This window comes from Platichthys flesus, chromosome 11, assembly GCF_949316205.1.
Source record: "Platichthys flesus chromosome 11, fPlaFle2.1, whole genome shotgun sequence".
Taxonomy (NCBI): domain Eukaryota; kingdom Metazoa; phylum Chordata; class Actinopteri; order Pleuronectiformes; family Pleuronectidae; genus Platichthys; species Platichthys flesus.
This window is the reverse complement of record NC_084955.1, coordinates 12,549,286-12,570,292: the sequence shown is the minus strand read 5'-3', so window position 1 is coordinate 12,570,292 and position 21,007 is coordinate 12,549,286. Positions and strand designations below refer to the sequence as shown.

The 21,007-nt window shown below is 41.2% G+C and overlaps 2 protein-coding genes across 3 annotated transcripts; both read right to left on the bottom strand.

Annotated features, from left to right (window-relative positions):
- Positions 1 to 22: 22 nt before the first annotated feature.
- LOC133965634 (transmembrane protein 222-like) lies at positions 23 to 4,388 on the bottom strand. Its single transcript, XM_062400288.1, has 6 exons — positions 4,225 to 4,388; positions 3,962 to 4,046; positions 2,788 to 2,819; positions 2,442 to 2,538; positions 2,222 to 2,352; positions 23 to 723 (listed from the first exon to the last, which is right to left on the bottom strand). Exons 1-6 carry the CDS (start codon positions 4,341 to 4,343, stop codon positions 636 to 638), a joined length of 552 nt encoding a protein of 183 aa, XP_062256272.1. The 5' UTR covers positions 4,344 to 4,388; the 3' UTR covers positions 23 to 635.
- Positions 4,389 to 6,234: 1,846 nt separating this feature from the next.
- On the bottom strand, positions 6,235 to 13,532 carry wdtc1 (WD and tetratricopeptide repeats 1). 2 transcript variants are annotated; one of them, XM_062399115.1, is made up of 16 exons: positions 13,388 to 13,532; positions 12,729 to 12,868; positions 12,492 to 12,575; positions 12,365 to 12,411; positions 11,724 to 11,835; positions 11,000 to 11,187; positions 10,736 to 10,918; positions 10,520 to 10,614; positions 10,246 to 10,361; positions 10,078 to 10,153; positions 9,874 to 9,970; positions 9,402 to 9,572; positions 9,054 to 9,289; positions 8,696 to 8,867; positions 7,970 to 8,162; positions 6,235 to 7,876 (listed from the first exon to the last, which is right to left on the bottom strand). In XM_062399115.1, exons 2-16 carry the CDS (start codon positions 12,774 to 12,776, stop codon positions 7,679 to 7,681), a joined length of 2,016 nt encoding a protein of 671 aa, XP_062255099.1. In that variant the 5' UTR covers positions 12,777 to 12,868; positions 13,388 to 13,532; the 3' UTR covers positions 6,235 to 7,678. The 2 variants fall into 2 exon arrangements, with proteins under 2 accessions (XP_062255099.1, XP_062255100.1); XM_062399116.1 differs by having other exon boundaries at positions 8,696 to 8,864.
- Positions 13,533 to 21,007: the final 7,475 nt, after the last annotated feature.

Below are 21,007 nucleotides of genomic sequence, written 5' to 3'. Positions count from 1 at the left end.
TTTTGAAAGTATTGCCAATATCTGCAGATTTCCAGCACCAGGATGCATGGTTCAATTGAAAACCAAGTACACATCTGTTTTTTTATACGTAAGAAGAAATCTTAGAGGGAGGAGAAGGGACATTTTCAGTATCACTATTTTTCACATGTTTCCTACATCATTCTATCTTTGGGAGTAACTCATATCTCCTGGACAAATAATTGATGAACACATTTCTGCGTTAAGATTTCATGGTTCGTTTTGTGGCCATTCATCACTGAAATGTACATTAGCCGGACTGGAAACGCATTCATCATCTCCATCCATGAAAGAAATAAAACATCGGCTGAACTCGGGAGCATTACTCCACTACAGAGGAATCATTCCTTAGTAATCCTCTAGATAGAATCCACAAAAACATGAACCCACGATGTGAAAATGAGTTACGGAGACTATTTTTAATCAATAAATAAATAATCATTTTCTGTCTCCAAAATGATTAACAACCAGCTCTTCCCTCAATCCCCCTCTAACAGACAAGATCATTACAGACAGTGAAGTCCTTCAATAACAAATATCCCTTCGACGCACATTAGTCACATCAATGACAAGTTTAACCAAAGTCTGCGAGTCATCCTATCGCGCCGCTCGCTCCATCACTGGAGGTTGAACGTCAGGATGAAGGTGGCCAGGACTCCGCACAGCATGAGGAAGGGGAGCCAGGTCTTGAGGAACGCTTGCCAGCTGAAGGACAGAAAGGGTGTGTTAGAGTAAACATCCACACTTGGATATTGTGTGCACAGCAGTGAGGGTAAAAAAAACGCCCGCGCCTGTATTCTTTGGGACGGACAAGGTCATGTGAGGTGTGTAAGTATCACATGCTCCATGTCTCAGCTCCCGTGAGGCCCACCGCTCCCCACCTCTCTCCTTCCCAGGGAGCCCCGGCAGAGCGGTGACCTCCAGCGGTGACACAGGGGGGAGCGCCGCTGTCAGTGATGAATTACATGACTCCCCTTCTGTTTAAAAAGACTCCTGTGCCGTGGGAGTGTTTGTTGCAGAGGCAGCACAAACTGTGATGCCGCCGTCTCTATGTGGGTCAGCGGAGAATAATGAGGGGAGAGGGGGGGGGGGGGGGGGGGGCTTACTGAACCATACGTCTCTTAATGCTCACCAACATCCAGCAGAAGAGCAAGTTCACACTGGGTGTACATGGTTGTGATGAGGATTGTGAAGTGTGTATTGTACTTCAGTCCTTTCTGTATATACTGTATATTAACCACCAATGGAAGTCACTCTTGATAAATATACTGTCAAATGAATGTCATCTAGTTGTAAATATAAGCAAATTGATCATCGTATTATTTAGATAAAATATTGATCCTGATGAATTTTGGTTTTAAACATTGGCCAATTTGAGAGTTTAGACATTTAGCAGTGTTTATGTCTGCTCTTCTAAAAGCTTTGATTTAAAAAAAAAACTATGCAGAAAAGAACAATTTTTTTATTAATTTAAGCTCTGTATACCTAATTTGGTTGTATTTGTGTTTTTCTGTATTTATAAAAAAGTTTATGGTAAAGATATAAGCTATCAAGCCTCAATACATTTATTTAACATAAGAGTTTGATAACGGCATCTTATGTCATGAATCATTGCAAATTGTTTTTCATATATCAACTAATATCAGTATTAACAATTTTCTCACTCCCTAATATTGGTTTCAGCATCAAGTCCCTACAACTACATTTGGGTTTTAGTCAAATATTAGGAAGATAAGCTAATAAATCCAACACATTTCACAAAGACTGAATTCAATCCATGGCAGGGCATGAAGGTCCCTCTCTCGTGCAACAGTTAGAGAAGTTCTCACATGAGACAGAGAACCTTATGCGTCCCATTGTGCGAATGACTGCAAGTGAAACTCGGCATGGACGGTAACAACTTTATGGTCGATAGCACAGTTAGCGCTTTGCAATGCAGCAATAAGGCAAAACACCAGTTTTGTCTTATATGTTACAATGAGACGTTTATTCTGAATTATTATGAAGCAGTGGAAGGACAAATTCAAATATGTCGGGGTGCCACAGTATCTGTAATTAATGGGAAACACAGGCCAATTAGAGTAGAAGATACTTTGTCACGTTTGAGCTCTACGGCAAAGTACGTCGGGAACTGGAGGACAAGGGAACAGGTGTTCACTTCGATGCAGGATAGGTTTTAGCAGAATGCGGCTGTGATTCTTACCTCACATGTTTCCCATTGATGAGGGACAGCGCACACAGGTTCACCATGTTCCAAGACGTACTGTTGTCGTAGCGCATGAGGTTTAGGGCCATAGCAACGTGGGAATGGCAGTTGTCCGAGCATAGATTGTGCTTCAATGAAAACATAAACAAAAAAAAAAGATAATGAATGTTAATGTGGAAACATGTGTATTGAATTACTTTTTTTTTTATTGTCCTACCGTTCGACACTTGTATTCCTCAGACGCATCCAGCACTGCTTTGTCCCACGCCGCAGCTCCATTACCACAGACTTTGTCCACATCAAGCTTCCAGCACCTGTGATATAAATCCACAATACTCAAATAAATGTGTGCATTCAAATCTGTGAGTCATGTGACCTACTTGTTAAAAAGATCAAGATACACCGGTTATACAAGTATAAAAGTATTATCGGGTGAAATATCTTTCCAGGGAAGCTCAATAAAAGATAAAATAAATAAGTGAAAGACAAATATGATAAGGTAAATATACAGTAATAGAACTTTTAAACTATTAAAATACAGTATTTCTTATGAGCAAACTTACTTTGTTGGTCTACCAAAGCCCATGTTGTCCTCCTGACAAAATAAAAGTCACATCTTAGCACATTTAATGGAGCATGTAAGTGAACTAGTGCTTAATGTTAGTTTATCCAGTTCCAAGTGATATAAAATTACCGTTAATAAATATAAATTATATGTACATATAAAAATACAGAACAGTTGTCTGATTCTCCTGACATGGTCCAGACCTGATGTAAATCACATGATCGTCTGATTTCTTCTCGGTCTTATTTGTCCTGTCAATAACGAGCTGGTTGAAGTTATAGTTCACAACATCATCATCATCAGAACTAAATACTTGAATCTGCTATATATCACATGTCCTCCAAGTCGCCATGTTTGTTGTTGTCAGAAACTCAACTCCATGCTGCCCTCTAGCGGACGCATCGCTTGACAACCATGCAAATGTTGGTGACGCATGGAAATATGTGGACAGTGACAGTTACATCTTGAAACTGAACTGTTTGTACATAAAGGCAGCCACATTGAGCCTTAAAGGGACAGTTGACACCATACACAATGTTTTTATTAGCTTAAATGTCCTCCGAAATCCCGCTCCGGAGACGCTTTCATGTTCCCACGACCACACTGCATGCAACCAAATGCTGCCATGCACCTGTGGGGTGCGTGGCAGCATTGCTTCTTTTGTTAGCATCGCTATAGCTGCTGCTGTGTATCTGATGTTGTCACGTGCCCCTTGCGCAAGAGAACGAAAGTGCGAGCATGTGCAGAAACACTCATTATCCCTGATAGTGTTTTGTGGACTCACACTTCACCCACCCCTGCATCGGCAGAGTGATGAGTAGATAATGAGTGGATTTATATATCTCGTTGAACTATCCCTTTAACAAGGCCCCGTGCTGCTAGCTTTCTGCCCAAAACTCCCTAATTTGAACAGTTGGTTGAAGACCAGAACACGATGTGCCTGGGATGGCGGAGGCCCACTATGCACTTTGCTTTGAATTTTGATACTAAAATAGTTCGGTTCGATATAGCGCCCCCCAGGTCTCTTTTGCCGGGGGCCCCCAAAGTCTACTGGAACGCCCCTGCAGTGTGACGCCTGATGTTGAAGGTTTTCCTTGTCATTCACTCACACCTCAGTCTCCTGAGCTATTACACGCTCTTCCGTGCATGTGACGCATCACCGAGCTACTCACCGACACAAAGTAAGAACCTGCGAAATCCCGTATGATTCCGGAGGAGGTGCAAATGCCCATGTGACCGATGAAGGGGAGCACCCACCTGCACGAGACACAACCAGACATGACTGTGGTGACGCTGCATGTGTGGGTCCATGCAGAGAACACACAACACGGTGACTTATTAGGACAGACGGGATCAGACTGAACCAGCAGCTTAACACGCTTCCCTTCCTCGGGCGACATGTTGTGTTAGCATGGAAACAGTGTGAGCTCCTTACGACAGGATGGGGATGGGCGTCCACACTATGCAGTGCGGGTAGCGGCTGCTTTTCCCGTCGCTTTTGAGGAGATCGCTGTGGTTGCTCATCATCACCTCCACATCGTCCGTCTCCGCCATCGCTGCCCCAGGACTGAAACCAGCTGACTGCAGTGACGTACAGCCGCAGCCAGGGGGCGCGGGAGGGGAAGCGCGAAGAAACAGCCCAGATTAAAACCATCAAACAAAACAAACAAAAACTTCAGTAACATAATATTTTGACGGTCCGTTAATTTTGTTTTTCTAACCAAATTTGAGAAATTAAATGAAAAACCTTACATTATTATATATGAGTATTATGTTAAATACCCATGTGACAGAGTAATTGAAAAAAATAATTGACTGATTGTTAGATTCACCTTTTGTGGAGCTGAGCCACACACAATCATGTCTGGTAATTCTGTCACAATTAAGCCTAAAGCCATCATATCTTTATTTAAATGTGATAACAATCAAGTCTCTTTCTTCCATTGTTAACCCCTATAATGACAATTGTCAATTTCACATCCATAAAGCAGAGTTTTATGAATAAGTTTATAAATGTATGATTTAATCTAATTTGTACATGGAGACTTTGATGTGTTTAGTCCCGATTTGTTAATGTTATTTGACTGACATTTACTTCCATTCGATTCATATTTTATTTGTTTGATCTTGACTGTATTTTCTGTTCATGGATGATTGTTTTCGTATTCTGTTTTGTACAAAGACAAATAGAGTGACAACAAACATAATAAAAAACAACCCAAAATTGCCCAAACTATATTTATGGAGTAAAATGATTAGAAGTTTATTTCATTCATCCTCTTGTCCATATTTACGTTATATAGTTGTATACATTGTGTGCTACACAAGTAGAGCCTGTATGATTCCATTGACACTGGCAAAAAAAAACATTGGTCAGTGAACGCAACACCATTCATTGGCATGTCAGCTTTGGCGTTTGAGAACCATAATTAATGGGATTTTATATGTTCTGCAGGGTTCAAGTAAAACAACTCTTTACCATAACAACATTTGCATTTTATTCTCTTCTGCAGAATGGATGTAAATTTAAAAATAAGCGTTCTGTTTGAGTTAATATAACCGTTTTTTTAGGCTCAGGAGTCTCCACTAAGTCTTAGTTCAGAGGTTCATTCAGCCTCAACTTCATCTCTGTATTCTTTACCTGAAGCTGGGTCACCTCCTTGCTGTGTACATTATATGGGACACAGGATGCTCCCCTAACTACCCATGCTTGTGATTTACTGTGCTCACATTTGTTGCCTAATAGTCAGCAAAAGGCAGAGTACAACCGACACTGATGAATGGGCAGGAGAGCAGCAAGTTCACAGCACAGCCTGCGCCACAGACTGTCTTCCCGACATAGTTAGCATTGCAACATTGCTGCTGCGGGGGCTGTTGTGTAACAGCTGCACTAAAAAAGGACAAACCACTTAATTCATTCAACTTACCACTGATGGAAGGAAGGAAAAAGAATACAGACAACGATGGGTTCAATCATTTTATCTTTACTTTGTTTGCAACAAAGGCTATGACAAAGAAAAACAGAATAACTCAAAACAAAGTGAAACACATGAAAGCCTAGTGTTGTATTGTGCATGTTGCTGGGGATCCACATCTTTACATAAGAGGATGTGTTGAGCTGGCATGAATCTATATGTCCTGTTTTTTGAAATGGTCAGAGAAGCCTCACGCAAGCAAGACTGAACCCCTGACTGCAGCAGAAGACGAGTGCTAGAGCCACGCACGAGCCCTGACACCACTAACTAACTGTCATATACAGTACACAGCATCAATGAGATCACCCCCTCTGAACATGAACAAAATATCATCTCATTGATCACCATTGCAATTAATAGGAAGATTAAAATGAAATGAAATCTACATTAAACCAAAACAGATAAATGTGTGATCAATATCTGCAGAATAAGTCAACTAGGCCACATTGTTTGGGTTACAATGACAACACTTTTTCCAACCCATCAAGTAAGTAATATTCTGGCACTTAGTATGTCCTCCCATACTTCTAAGTACAGAAGTGTTTCTCATTATTAAAGTGTACAATGTCCTCTCCCCTGCTCCCTCCCTGCTGACCTCCTCCAGTGTCTGATGTTTGATGAGGAGTGCTGCTGTACTTCACTCATCAAACTCCACCACAGGGTTGGACAACTTGGCGCTTACTTAAGGAATCAGCTGGTCATTGTCGTGTTGTGTGCCCGCCTTTTCTTCAACAAAGCCTTTTAGCATTTCTTAAATAATTTTCCTGGTCACTGATAAAGAATATGACATTAGATCATAACCCCAAAATAGGTCCCACCGTCCATTAATAGTGATCACTGAATTTGAAAGGTTTAAGTGAGGTGACATTTTTAATGCTGTATACTGTATCACAAAATCAGCATGTGTCCCACTTATACCCAACAGAATTTCACAATGACACCTCATGCCAAATAACATTTACAAACAATCAACAATCAATGTGACTTAATTTAAAACAAAAACTGTGTTAGGTGTTTTTTTTTTTATACAAATATGTCTGTTGATATCTTGTTGCTCTTGTCAACAACCTATTGTAGCAAAACCTTTTAACTAAAAGGAGTAAACCTACAGTGTGACATAATCGTGTTTCAATGAAACAGAGAAAACAAACATTAATCCTTGGCTGCTGAAATGATGGACAACCTTTGGCAGAAGAAACCGCTTGTTTGTCTACGACAGTTCGGAGCTAAACAGAGCTTGTAAATATATTTTAATGGAGCAAGTCTAGCAACTTACACAACCCAGAGATTCTAAGTAATTCTAGGCTTTCGGTGAACAAAACTGCAACGGAAAACACTCAGAATACTGAGTGCAGCCTTTCTGAGATGAGCGGGCACTGTGACTTCGCTCCAACAGAAGAGCAGGCAGGAGATGCACCGAGCGCACCGTCTTCTGGTGAGCGATCAGATCCTCCACGGAGGACACTGCGACTGTGTGGCCGCTCTGACCTGGAAAATAGGTCGCCCTGCCGCAGGCTTCTCCTTCGACATGTTGTGTGTCTCTCCAACATAAACCCGAGGAGGGATAAGTGCTGAACTCCTCCTTCCTGCGAGAGAACTGGGAGTGAAGTGGAAGGTGCTCTCCTCAAAGGTGCCCCCCCCTCTGCCACTGCGAGTGGAGGGAGAGGCTGAGGTGTTGTCGGTGCTTTGAAGGGGTGAGAGAGGGTGTCATCTCAGCCCTCAATGAATCCCTCTCCCCAAAGTGGTCTCCACCCGTCCCATCTCAGGACAGGGAAGGGCAATGCATAGTGCAGAGATGTGACATGACATTCACTCAATGTTTCTGTCAGGTAGAGGGGAAATAAAGATTCAAACAGGAGCTGGGAGAGTGCTTTGCTTTCTACGTCCATTCTGCAGTATGGGTTGACTGTTCGCTTAGCTCGGCCGGCACTGCACCTGTCCCTCTGAGCTGTCTTCGTCGTCTGAGCCCTCTGGGCCAACGCCACGCAGGCCCGTGATGCGATAGCCCATGTTGAGCAGCATAACCTCCAGTGGATCGGCGTTCATACGTCGCTGGTTTGCCTGAGCAGCACTTTCCATGTCCTCCACCACGCGCCCGTTCTCAGTCTCCGTCTGTATCGTGAGGAAAAGACGGGGAGCAGAAAGGGTTATTAAAAATGTTTACAAATATTCATACACAAATAAAACACATTATCAGCTGATTACCTCTGGTCTGGGGCTCCATAATCGAACCACAGGGTCAATACCACTTGTGGCCAGGAAGCAGTGGCTGGGGTGTGGCTGCAGGCAGTTGACTATGGACTCGTCCCCCTGGAGGATCCTCACCAGATTGGTTGTTTCCTTTTCCCAGATAAAGAAGGAGCCGTCGTCTGAGCCACTGACAATGTACTGTCCTTTGCTGCAGGGAGAAGGAAAGTGTTCAGACCAGCATTGGTTTTGCATTTTTGAAGTTTGACACAACATGCAGAACTTAATTTGACATAGAATACAAAAGACCAGATGCTGCTGCTAGAGGAAGTTTGATTAGTGTTTTAAATAATGTTTCAGTTGATCCACAGTTTGACCAATCAAACATTGGTTGGGATTTATACATTAAATGTAAACTAAAATACAAAACCTTCTCATGAGGTTAATTTGAATAAACATTGACTGACTTGAAATAATGTGAAAAAGATATTTTACAATCTTATATTATCAACATTTTGTGGGGGTGGGGAAAGCAATATTTTTTTGGTAAATAACAACATTTTGTATTGAAATATGATGAAATAATCAAGCCATTATATGTTGGACTTGTGCTCAATCCCAAACCCAGTTGATATCATTCCCTGAGACTAGATTCTTGAATGAAAGCTGCTTTTCACTCTCAATCTCCGGCTCGTGACTGCCCCCTAGTGAGGCCGCTGCAGGCTGAAAGGGCGCTCTAGTGACCTTCCAAAGAAGTTGGCCTCTTTGATGTCGGTGGTGGTGTTGCAGTGACCACAGTATCTGTGCTTGTAGTCGTAGCTGCGCTCTCTCAGCACCAGCTCGTCTTCGGGGATCGACTCCTTCCTGCTGTACGAGTGGAATCGTATGGAGCTGTTAGACTTCTTATCTTCAGCTGCTGAAAAATGTAATCAAACTTATTGGAACTGAATCATTCAGACAGATTAACAAGCCAACAAAAACAGACACACCGGCTTAAATATCACTCAGAGCTTGTATGTTTCCAATCTTCTAACAGTGTGTACTCTGTGAGTCCTCTCAGACAAAAGGCTGATGGCAATGTGGTTTGTCTGTAGATTTCTACCTGATTCTGTCTTAGTTGAGAGAGCCGCCTTGATATCTTTATCCAAGGCGTCACAGGCACTACTTAGTGCCTGCTCTGGAAACTTTCCTTTGAAATCTTCCAAACACTCCAGAGCCTCGGTCACATACTTCAGCTCGAACAGACACCGTGCCAGTCTGAAATGGGCTTTCAGGTGGCCGGGGTTTAGAGTCAGAGCCTTCAGACAGTCTCTGAGGGCGTCGTAATGGTCCCCATCCCTGTGAATCACAGATGTAAACACTTGTTAACTGCTTTCACGGCCTTTAGGAAAATGTGATGCATTGTCTGTCTGCAGTGGTGCTTTGGGCGCCTTGATGTGATGGACCGTACCATTTTCGTTTCATGTAGGCTGCAGCCCGGTTTCCGTACAGCATGGCGTTGCCGCTGGCCTCATGAATGCTTAAACTGTACAGCTGGATGGCCTGTGTCCATTGCTGTTGTGCAAATGCATCATTAGCTTGCTGCTTTATCTTCTCCAAGTGAGGAGGGAGCTCAGAAGAACTAAAACAAGGAGAACAGAAGAAAGACGATTCAAGCGTGTGAAACAATCTGTGAGTTGATGCGATCGCTGGCCCTGTTCAGACCCTGGTGACGACTTGAGAGATCTGATCACATGTGAACAGCTCTAAGTTAATCTGTATGGATCTCTGTCCTGGACGTGTCTCCTGTGACCACTTGTGATCTGATTTCACTTCCTCACTCAATATGCAAATAATCATGGACATCATTTCTGTTCACAAAGACCATATGATGCTGTTTTTAACCCACTCACAGGGTCAATGTCAGGGTGAAAGATAACTACCTTGAGCGGATCTTGCTTGGGGCAAAGCGAATACGGCTGGCTGGCAAATTAATTCCATTGGAGACGCCATTGGTCGTCTTTCCATTCTGCACGTCTGCTGTGGAGTCAAAAATCCAGAAACCCTCTTAACTCAACTGATACCAAACTTCTACATTTAATAGGCACCACTCAAAGTTGTTTTCTTTCCAGGGCGCACAGACCTACCAGTTGTTGACTGGCACTTTTTTGGAATCATGAAGGTGTACGGCCTTTGTTTAAATGTCAAATCAAACAGATACACCTAGAAAAAAATTAAAACAATAATCAAATAAAACAAAGCTAACAACATAGACCAGAAATAAATGAATCCTTGTTTGGTCTACGAAGCATTACCTGCTCCCCTCCCATGTTCACAAGCAGCTCTGTGCCATCTGGACTGAAGGTGACATATGTGGCCACCAGGACCCTCAGGCGGTTATTGTAGTCTGGGAGTTTCACTGGCAGGTGTCCTGGAGAATTCAAACAAACACTTGTGTTCTCCAACCACATCCTTCACATTAATTTCCTGTAAACTCTATTTCCTGAGGACTTTAACGTATGATAAGAATCCAAATCCACCCATTAAATAAATCTGATGTCAAACAATTCAGCTGCATATGTACTGCACCTGCAACATAATACTGCCCGGCTCCGTCTGGGATTGGCTTCTGCCGATCACAGAATGTGTGCACAGCTGCAGACGTGCTCTGACTCACAGATTTCCTGTGGAAGGAACAAAACAAGTTTGCTTACACCTGGAATGGAGAACACTCCACATTTCAGCGGTTGTAGAATTAACATTAGCATAAAATGACTGAACTTTAAAAAAAAAAACGTCTTTGACCTGTAGTTGTGTATCATCCTGATGTCATAGAGACGTACAAAGGGACCGTTGGCTCCCACTGCCATATAGTTGTTGTCCCGCGGGTTGACAGCCAAACACTTGGCCTCAACCAGCTGACCACAGAACTCCGTCAGGTCAATCAGCACGTCAGAGCGTTTACTGTTCTCCCGCAGGTCATACTGTCTGTAGCGAACAAGGAGAAATGACCAGATTAACATCATTAGACACTTGAGATATTTTGCCCTCGCTGTGCCGGTTCCCAACCTGATGATGCCATCCTCCGCAGCACTCCAGAAAGTGTTGGGCCACATGGGCGCCGTGGCGATGCGTTTGACTCGGTTGGTGTGATCAGAAAACATGTGGATGGTTTCCTTCGCTGTCACGTCGTGCACATGGACCTTCGTGTCGGCCGCGCCTGTTATCAAAATTCTGTCCCCGGAGTGAGGGAGGAACTGAACGGACAGAGCAACGGGTCAGAATTAGTACAAAACAAACAAAATGTGCAACGTAAGACTTATTAAATGGTAAACAGTGCCACCTAATGTACAGGAAGTGAATTTGTCAAATAGATTGCATTTGTAAATGACAAGAGAAGATGAGGTGGGGCCGAGCAAAGTGTTGTATTAAATCAGCAACTTTTAGGAAGGCAGCTCAATTTCGTACTGGGAGGCCTCATGGCTGCCAAAAATGTCTTGGTCCAAAGGTGACTGTTGCCACACAATGTTAAATCACATTAGGTTATTTGAGCCGTCTACCAACTGAATTACTAAAAGCAAAGTCCCCCAATATGGAGATGTGGTCACGTGCAGAAGAGCAAATAAGAGATAATGAACGGAGGATTCACTATTCAAAATAACACACCTTCATTAAATGTATCTGTCGCTTCTGCACCAGTTGCAATCAAGATTTGTTCACAGCAAAAGCAACATTTGCACAGGACATCCACAATTTGAATTATGATAAGGAGCTACTAATTAGTCCTCCTTACCTTAACAGAGAATATATTTGCTGCATGACCCGTGTGCATAGTGGTAAGCTTCTTGTGTTTGAACGGATCCCAAATGATGGCATGTTGATCATCTGAGCCCGAGGCCAGCAGACTGGAACCAAAAAGAAACACAGGAAAAGTCAAGCAACATTCCTATTACCTCTGACTGGTTAATACTCATGGGCTATTTAGAGCATGTCCTAGTCAAATACAGATGACTTTGTTCACAGCACATCGACATCAGCGTCGACTCTTATCACCACAAACTCTCAACAACTTTGTGTGCCACTGATTTCTTGGGCATCAACCCCCCCACTCACTCACGGTGACTCCAGCAGGTGATCTCCTACTGTGCACTCACATTGGATTCTGCAGACTTTATACTAGGTGGCCAGGTGGAGGAAGTGCACAGAAATGCATGTTTGAAAGTGCATCTGCATGTATGAATGCATTTGCATTCACACATGACCATCCTCCGGAGAAACTGCGGAGAATGTGCACGTCTGAAAGCAGCTATACAGTAAAGAGAGGACAGCACAAGACTTTTGCCATAGATGTGTGGTGACGTAAACTAACCAGTGATACCAGGCGAGAGATTAGAAATTAAACAGAGGTTGGAGATTTGAGTTTTGAAGACTTACTCTCCTCTTTCATTCCACTCCAGACAGTTCACACAGCCTGTATGACCCTGTTGAGACAGAGAGTATAAATGGGTCAGTCTCCCTTGTATATCTACATGTGCACACGAACACACTCGCTGTCACACACCTGAAGCTCAGCTTCCAGCCCGAGTCTCTTGATGAAGGGGTCGGTCACATGATAGGACCTTTGGAAGCCTGACGCCCTCTTGTCCTGCGGGCACAAATCAAACACTCCATCATCTTTCACATTTGAGAGGGGTCGATTTGGGTTAGTCCTATCACAATCATTTCTATAGACAAGAAGCATTTTGTCTTATCAGTAGTATTTTCAGCTCATTATACAGCATGGCGTTTGTTTACTAACCCTGATCTGCCTGTGCAGGATATCTCTGGTAATGTTGACGGTAGTCATGACTTCACCACTCGACAGATATATGGGACTGGGGCGGATGATCCAGGGGTCAGAGCTCAGATGACATTGAGTCTGTGCTTCTTGAGTATAAGCTGTGCAAACATGAAACAAATTAAAGCAGGATGGTTAACACAGGAAAGACACACTGATTTTAATGGAAGGGGGAGGGGAACGACATTGCAATGCTTTACTCAATATGAGCTCTTTAAGAATAACTAAAACATTAGCACTACATGTACTGTATACACATATATTACAGCTAGTAAACAGACTAGATTCACTCCAGAGCCAAAGACTGGTTGGCTCCCGTCAGTGAACCCCAACGATACGTGTCCTGTAGCCAACGAGCTAATGTTAGCTTTGCAACTCTGTCACTATTGAAACCAGCGGACTGTCTCACAAAACACTGACATGTATAATCAACGCTAGGACACGTTTAGCCTGCTACCACCGTTAGCCACCTGTGCATCAGGCCTCTCGTTAACCAAGTAGCTGCTACTGGCGTTAGCCTCTCTGGCGTTATCCTGCTAGCTGAACAAAACGTCCACATCGCCGAACGTAAACATTGGCAACACTTTCATTAAGATCCGCGGCCGCAGGAGGAATCTCACCGTTTTCCCTCAACTAAAAAGTCTTCTGTCAAGAGATGTCCATTTAGTGAACGTAACGAATCTCACTCTGTGTAAGTTTGTTGACAGGATTGCGCTGATACTGACATGAACACAAGCCTCCTCCTCCTTCCTCACGCAACTTTGTTCCGCCTGCTGACACCCGACGGACACTTCCGCTCTGCGTCCTTTTCAAGATAAAGGTCTCAACCCCCCCAAATTAACATTTCTGCAGCACATATAAGATGAATAACTATCATCAGTGTTGTGCAAGTTTACACCTCTCATGAACTAGTTCAAATTTCAGTTCAAACAAGTAAACATGAATAGTTCACGTTCATAGTTCAACATTTAAATTCTGAACTAGTTCATAGTTCAGTTCATGTCATAGTTTTAAGGTGGAAAGTGAGAATGAAAACTTTATCCATCATTACACCTCTCCTTTACTGTTGGAATCTTTATCAGACAGTGTGTAAAAATCCCTCTCTGCTTTCTCATGCCATCTGTATATGAGACCAAGAGCTGTTGTGTTGCAGGTATGGCCTGCCCCTTTAAGGAAAGTTTGTAGTTTGTGACGTAGTGCATCTAGGTATTGTGGGTAAAGACGCTAAAAGTGTGTGTATAACGAGAAGTGACGGACCACCTGGAGGTGATACGAGTGTTGCTCCTGCTGTATATCCGAGAAATAGAGTGGCCGCATTCCAAGTAAAGACACATCTCCTCCTCCTTATTCACGGAGCGGTCCAGACGGCTTGTTACCGGCCAGACAGCGAGCCAACATAACCAGTGACAGGGGCGGCACCTGGTACAGGCGACATGGGACACTGATTTCTCATGACGTGAAACATGCAATTTAAAACAATAAGTCACACCATCATTCTCTAACCCCGGGGACGCACCGGAGGTAGAAGCGCTGCGAAAAGCGGTCCGCTTCCTTTCCTCGCCCTTGTTAAATACTTAGGCTGTTCGCATCGGGAAGAACCGGGAGGCTCCGCGGCCACACACACACACATAATCTCCTGAGAAGACCAGCATCCTTTACCCCTGAACCAGCGCGGAGAAATGATGATGATGAAAAATTAAATATAAAAAAAATAAATTAAAAATTAAATTAAATTTTTTTTTTAAAAACTGCGCGCGCACATGCTGCGCAGGAGCCCATTGCGCACATGCTGCACAGAAGCCTACTGCGCACATCTGCGCAGAATCCCACTGCACAGAAATTGCACGCGCAGTTTTTTTTTTAACTAAATTTTTTCCCTGTTTTTATATTTAATTAAGTTAAATTTACATAGTGTAAGATATTTAGCAATTATTAAGTGATATCCTACTAATTGTAAGAGTTCGATATATTTTCTGCTTAAAGATGGGAAGGCATGGAATTCGAACACAGGTCTTCTTGTTGGAAAACGGACGCTCTACCAACTAGGCCACACCGCCTGATGGTTCCTGAGAAGAACTAAACACATAAAGATAATGGCCAGATTATCGTGTGTGTGTCCGTGTCATGTTGCTTTTGATAAACACTTCAGAGAAAATATTTTGTACTTTACTACATAAATTTGACAGCCTTACTTAAAAGGTACTTTTAGATTTTTGCCTTTTAGATACTGGATGATTGTTAGAGAATAACCCAGTACGTTTTCCAACCTTGACTTTGAACGCCTTACAAGAATCACAGTCTGCCGTGATGTCCTGAGGCTGCCCCCTGCTGGCTGCTGGGTTCCTCGCTGCTCCAGCTTGGTTTGTGCAGCTTCTGATTAACTAAAGTTGTTCATAAAAGAAAATCTTTAATACCTTTTAAGGGCAATTTGATGTACAACCAGCAAAAATAATCGACAAAAATAATCAAATATAAACAATGTAAACAAAACACAATATAAAAACCCTATACACTAAGAAGCAGGGGAAAATTAGCTCTTAATAAATGAATTGATAAGTCGACCAACAGAAAATTACCCGTCAACTATTTAGATATTCTCGAAACATTTCATTCTACTTTTAATTTCCTGTTGTGATTCTAATAATTATTAATGTTGGTGACATTTCCTTGATAAATGGGTGGAGGTTTTATTACCTCTGCTAAGGTGGTTATGTTTTCATCTCTGATTTGTCAGTCAACAGGTTTATGTAATAAACTACTGGACCAATAACCACACAACTTGTTAGAAGGAAGCTGCATGGATCAGAGATGAACCTATACGGCTCTGTTGAGCTCTACTGAGTGCCAGTCTAGTGAATGAATCTGGAATCTTCTCTCAAAAAACATTTCCCCAGCCCCATTGGGTTTATAGTGTGAAGCTAGTGAGGTGTTTTATAAAGATGTGACGAAAACGTCAGAACAAGTGAATCCACTTTATTTCAGCATGAACAGAAAAAAAAGGAGTTTCATTTCACTTCACAACAGTTCCTCATAGAAGCATGATGCCTACAAAGAGATGTATAAAAACCTACTCATTTTGGCAGCATAGTAGGGACATTATAGACTGCGGTTAGAGTCAAATATGAATCCAAAAAAGATTAAATGAACAGGTGCACAATTCAGAAAGCACCGCAAAGTGGAGGAGAAGAAAGAACAATATAGAGGTAAGAATCACCCGATTGTGGACATCATTAAAGTTTATTTGTGTCGACATGACATGATATGCTATCAGTACAGGACTCTTTTGATATATTTTATTATATATTTGTATTGTTTTTTATAGCTTACAAATTTGTCTGCCTGTGTGTGCATCTGTTTACAGTCCAAAAGTTCTTGGGGATGCATGACAGTTTGCGTGTGTATGTTGGGGGGCGCCAATTTAAAATCTCGCCTAGGGCGCCAACATTACCAGGGCTGGCCCAGACCAGTGAGCTGAGCTCCCAACTACGGTTCGGAGCCGAGACACTGGCCAGAGAAGAAAACACTTGGAAAACGTTGCTTGATTGGTCTGCATATGTGTGTCATGAGTGATGGGTAACGTAGTGCGAAGTCGAGTTAGTTGGTTTAGGTTAGGCTACATCGCGGACATTTTACTGGCACTGAGCAACGACATGGTGAAAAAATTTGATTTAGACAGCGTCTCTCATGAGGAGAAAGTATTGAAATGTCCAAAGCGTTAGTGAACAGGCAGGGATGGGGCACGTGACAATTCTAGGCCAATGGCTGTAGGGTTTTGTGGGTAGCAGGCTCTCATTGGCTGATGAGTTGGCATATCAAGGGTGAATGAGGAAGGGGAGTGAAGAATACAGTGGTGGATGATAGGAGTGTCGGAGTTACGAACAAGAAGATGTGAAGAGATGTGATGTGTTCGCTGGACTTTAATAAAGTTACACATAAAGAGAGAAGTTTCCTGTCGTCTGTATGCGAGGACGCTACAATATGAACGTGTTCACAGTTCAAATTCATTATTTGTCATTGAGTTGCGTTCAGTTCATCGTTCTCATAAAGGTGAACGTGTTCAATGAACGCGTTCTTTTGTGTTCGTTCATGCAAAAAACACTGATTATCATAGACTGTATGGTAACTATACAGCAAAATACAGCTTCTAATATGAAATGAAAATTGTATGATGAATTACAATTTTTTCCTTGATTAAATAGCTGTAGTTATGTTTCAATATATACATATATATTTCACAGACTCATAGAAAGAATTCGTTTTATCGTAAATTTGGAAATAAAGTGAGATATTCAGCTTCATGTGCTGTTCACCGAGGAAGACAATGAAGAAAAGCATAATTAGCAATCGACCAAACAAAAGATTAAAGATCTCATCCGATGACTCTTGAGAATGTGGCAGTTTAGGATGTAAAGAGTATTTGGAAGGACTCAGTCAAACTGATAAACAAGAACATTACAATAGATGTCATTAAGCTGATGCTTTTATCCGAAGTGTCTTTCAATAAGTTGTTTCATCAGTTTCATCAGTGAAGATAAAAACGCAGAACAACATGAGTCAAGAACAGATTATAAGAATCCGTGTACTTGTTGCAGCGATGGAAAATCTGTCAATGGCTCAGCTGATCATATGAAGTATGAGTACAAGTCATTTTAGGATTATTTATTTAACAACCATGAAGGTAAAAAGAAACAAAAACCAATATCTTTAGCATAACCAGAGGCGGTCACATTTGTGGCATTAGTAGAAACTGGATTTACTTCTTTAAAAAATGTAGGGCGTTAAAGGGAAAGTTGAAGAATGGCAAGTATGTTCATTATCATATTATCCTTTATATTACTTTGGCGATGATGATGTTGTTAATTCAGTTTTTCTTTACGAAAATGACAAAATTAACAGATATCAGCAAAAGTCTATCACAAATATAATTGGAATATTTTTTCAGACAATCTACATCCTTTAAAAATAAAATTATTAAATTATTAAAAAGTGTAAGAACCTCTATGGCGCAATCATGTGAATATATAGTTGCTTTTACATATTCTTTCTTGTTATATGTTGCCTTTCTTTCTTATTTGGTCTTCACAATAACCCAGAGCACTGTAGTTACAGGTAAAGTTGTGTCATATTCACCAAATTGTAAGCAACAGATTAGATGAATGTATAATATATATTTTCATTTATTAGGAGACACTTTTCATAGGATGTCAACATTGAAGGTCAAAACGTTAATGCAGAACAACAATAAAAAAGAGGAAACTTAAATGTGACTCTTATTCCCTAATAACAGCCTGTTGCAGTCCTCCCTGTTTGTGACATTTTCACAACATGCCAGCAGCAGATGTTCTCTGAGCCGGCCTGTCAGCCCCAATGAAGCAAATAACTTAAATGACTTACTGACATTTGAATGCTTTATGAGTCCTGTATCAGTGAATCCAACTCTGAGATTTGGCAGGACAGGAACATGTGTTAGTGAGGACAGTAACAAGAAGGTGTTCTCATGATAACGTTACATAACACATGAAGCCCTACAAGGTATGCTTTATTATAATTGTCTTTACAATGTGTCAGACTGCAATTTTTCTAATTCAATTGATCTGATTATTAGAGTGAATAATTCGTTATTACTCAAACAAAGTACGACAGCGTGAAGCTGATTTTGTAATCTTTATTTCATCCAATTTTAAAAAATACAAAATTACGTGTCACGGAGTGATAATGGGAATGTTGGTTTGCAAATCTTACTATCGATGTCCCAACTTCCTACAACAGATGTAAGCATTTGTGACATTTTCACTTCTTTGTTATCCACAGCTGTTCTGCCATATTTGGATGTGGACCTACAACTTCCCTTTTAGTGTAAAGCAGAAAGGTTCAAATTTAACCAATTGAATAAATTATAGTTTACACCTAAAATAGCTGATATTATATTTATTTCGATATTTATCACAATAAATGACAAATTATGATTTATTTCAAGATGTCTTGAGAAGGTGCAGTAAAGATTAGGGTTAACTATCTTAACCTGTTGAGACACAAGCTATGCAAACCCATTGTGTCTAATGCACAACCCGGGTCAAAGGGACCCATATTAATTTCAAGCATGGCTGGGTGTTTCTTTTCTAAATTCTTATATAACTTATTCTTGATTCTTCGTTTAGGATCAAGACTCCTTTGATTACTTTAAAGACTTGTCATCAATGGATCCTTCTTCTTTTAGGAGAGCTGGATTCCAAGACACATCCACATGTCCAGCCTGATCCTGTAGAACATAGTCTAGGTCCTCAGCATTAGAGATTTCAGACTCAGAATCAAGACCAAGAATTGCCTCCTCATTTCCCTCTTTCTGTCCTTCATACAGCATCTTTATGAACATGTGAACCGTAAGTCTGTAATGAGTGCGACCATCCTTACCAACACTCTGGATAAAGATAATCAAATGCATATCAATCAGTCTACTATAGTCTAGTACTATCAGTCTATACTGTTGTATTTTAAATTTTATTTTGTTGATCTAGCTATGGTTAGCTAGCCAGAAATGAAGCTAGCTAACAGCTAGTTAATATTGTACGTATTTCTCTTGTTCACTTGTAGCAGCAATTCTACTTTACTACTACCGGTGGCTGAGTTCGGTTTTGGCTCTGACGCTTGTATAAAAGATGAGAAGTAGAGGTGAGACCAGTTGTAGAAAGGTGGATTACAAGTTGTTTGAAACAAACTAAAAGACATTCAACTAAAGAGTCTCTCGTTGAGCACAGTTTCCCTGTCGAACGTCACAGCACACGGTCAAAAAACTGTTGCCTTCCTCAGCCACGCCCAGATGCTCTGGCTGCTGGCGCCTTTCCCCTTGGGCTCCACCTTCAGCCTCTCAGGTCCAGTTCAGGTGTCCTTTAGGTGGGGGTGAAAACACCTACGGACACAGTGTCACTCATTCATGCTTACGCACACACACACACTCATGCACGTACTAATAAAGAAAGATAACATAAGAGTCAACATAAATTTGGCTCCTACATCACTAGTACTGTATTGTAAAATAAGGCCGACATGCATCAGATGTGCAAAATCAGCTGTGTGAAATAAATGGTAGGTGTTCTGAAGTGAATACATACTGTATGGGTCATTTTGACCCATGTGTGTAAAAGTGATGTAGAAATACAAAATATACCTTAAGTAAGAACATTTAAAAATTAGAAGGGTAGTGATACATTTATTCAAAAAGTCCCAAAGGAAACATTTACGTAAATAAGGATTTGTGATGATCAAAAAAAGTTTATTAGGGAATACCTGAAATACTGAATGATGAAATTGACTGCAAATATATAGAAAATAAAAATTGAGCTAGCTCACTTTTGACCCATGTGGTGTATTGAAGAGTTGATATAAATATTGTAGCTATCTGAGACTGAACATTAAAAACTGAGGATGTATTACACCCCATCAATGTGCTTGCACAATGCATAAGCATTATATCGATATTGAGCTTTCACTATATTGCTATACATAAAAATGATATTGCAGTGATTAATGTTATTGTTTTGATGCCCAGCCCCACAATAATCACATGTATTCTGCTGTCTGTTGCATTGTAATATGTAAAAGAGGATTTAGGCTGGGCTAGGTATTGTTCTGTTAGGTTCTGTTAGTTTAGGGTATGGTAGTTTAGGTATGTTATGTTATAATGTGTTAAATTTGTAATATTGTGTTATTACATGTTATAATATGTAATACTGTGTTATAATTTGTTATAATTTGTTTAAATGTGTCATAACATGTAATGCTGTGATTTATTGTTTTATAATATGTAAATACTATGTTAGAGTAGTTATAATATGTAATAGTGTGTTATAACGTGTACAACTGTGTTATAATGTGTATAACAGTTTAATAATATGTTAAACAGTCGCTTGAAACACTTTTGAACCTTTGTTCCCCAGGTTACTCTTGCCATCTCAAAACATCTTGGCTGGGTTGGTTCGTTTTGTGTCACTGTTGTGATATCTGGTCACATGTCAGCCTGAACGCGCTAATATTTTGTGACATTGACATAAATAATTAAACAAAAGAGTCGAACCCCGCCCCTCTAGTTTCTCAGCTGTTTCTTCGGTTGCACAAACTTCCCTTGTAGAGAAAACAACAACACCCGCTTTATGTGACAACATGAGCCGTTTGTGTTGACCGGGCGGCGCTGTGCTGTTAAACAAGCGTCCACTGTGTGTTGGCCGGTTCAGCGCCAGCGGAGA

Bases quoted from the DNA above. Each gene is read 5' to 3' on its own strand.
- wdtc1 (XM_062399115.1), bottom strand. From the start codon at position 12,776: ATGACTACCGTCAACATTACCAGAGATATCCTGCACAGGCAGATCAGG. The intron at 9,573-9,873 runs GTAGTTATCTTT...TCCTTGTTTTAG, and splicing joins CCAAGCAAGATCCGCTCAAG to TTCTTCTGAGCTCCCTCCTC. The intron at 7,877-7,969 runs GTAATCAGCTGA...CTCACGATACAG, and splicing joins TATGGAGCCCCAGACCAGAG to ACGGAGACTGAGAACGGGCG.
- LOC133965634 (XM_062400288.1), bottom strand. From the start codon at position 4,343: ATGGCGGAGACGGACGATGTGGAGGTGATGATGAGCAACCACAGCGAT. The intron at 4,047-4,224 runs GTAAGGAGCTCA...TGTCTCGTGCAG, and splicing joins ACGCCCATCCCCATCCTGTC to GTGGGTGCTCCCCTTCATCG. The intron at 2,539-2,787 runs GTAAGTTTGCTC...TTTATATCACAG, and splicing joins GGCTTTGGTAGACCAACAAA to GTGCTGGAAGCTTGATGTGG.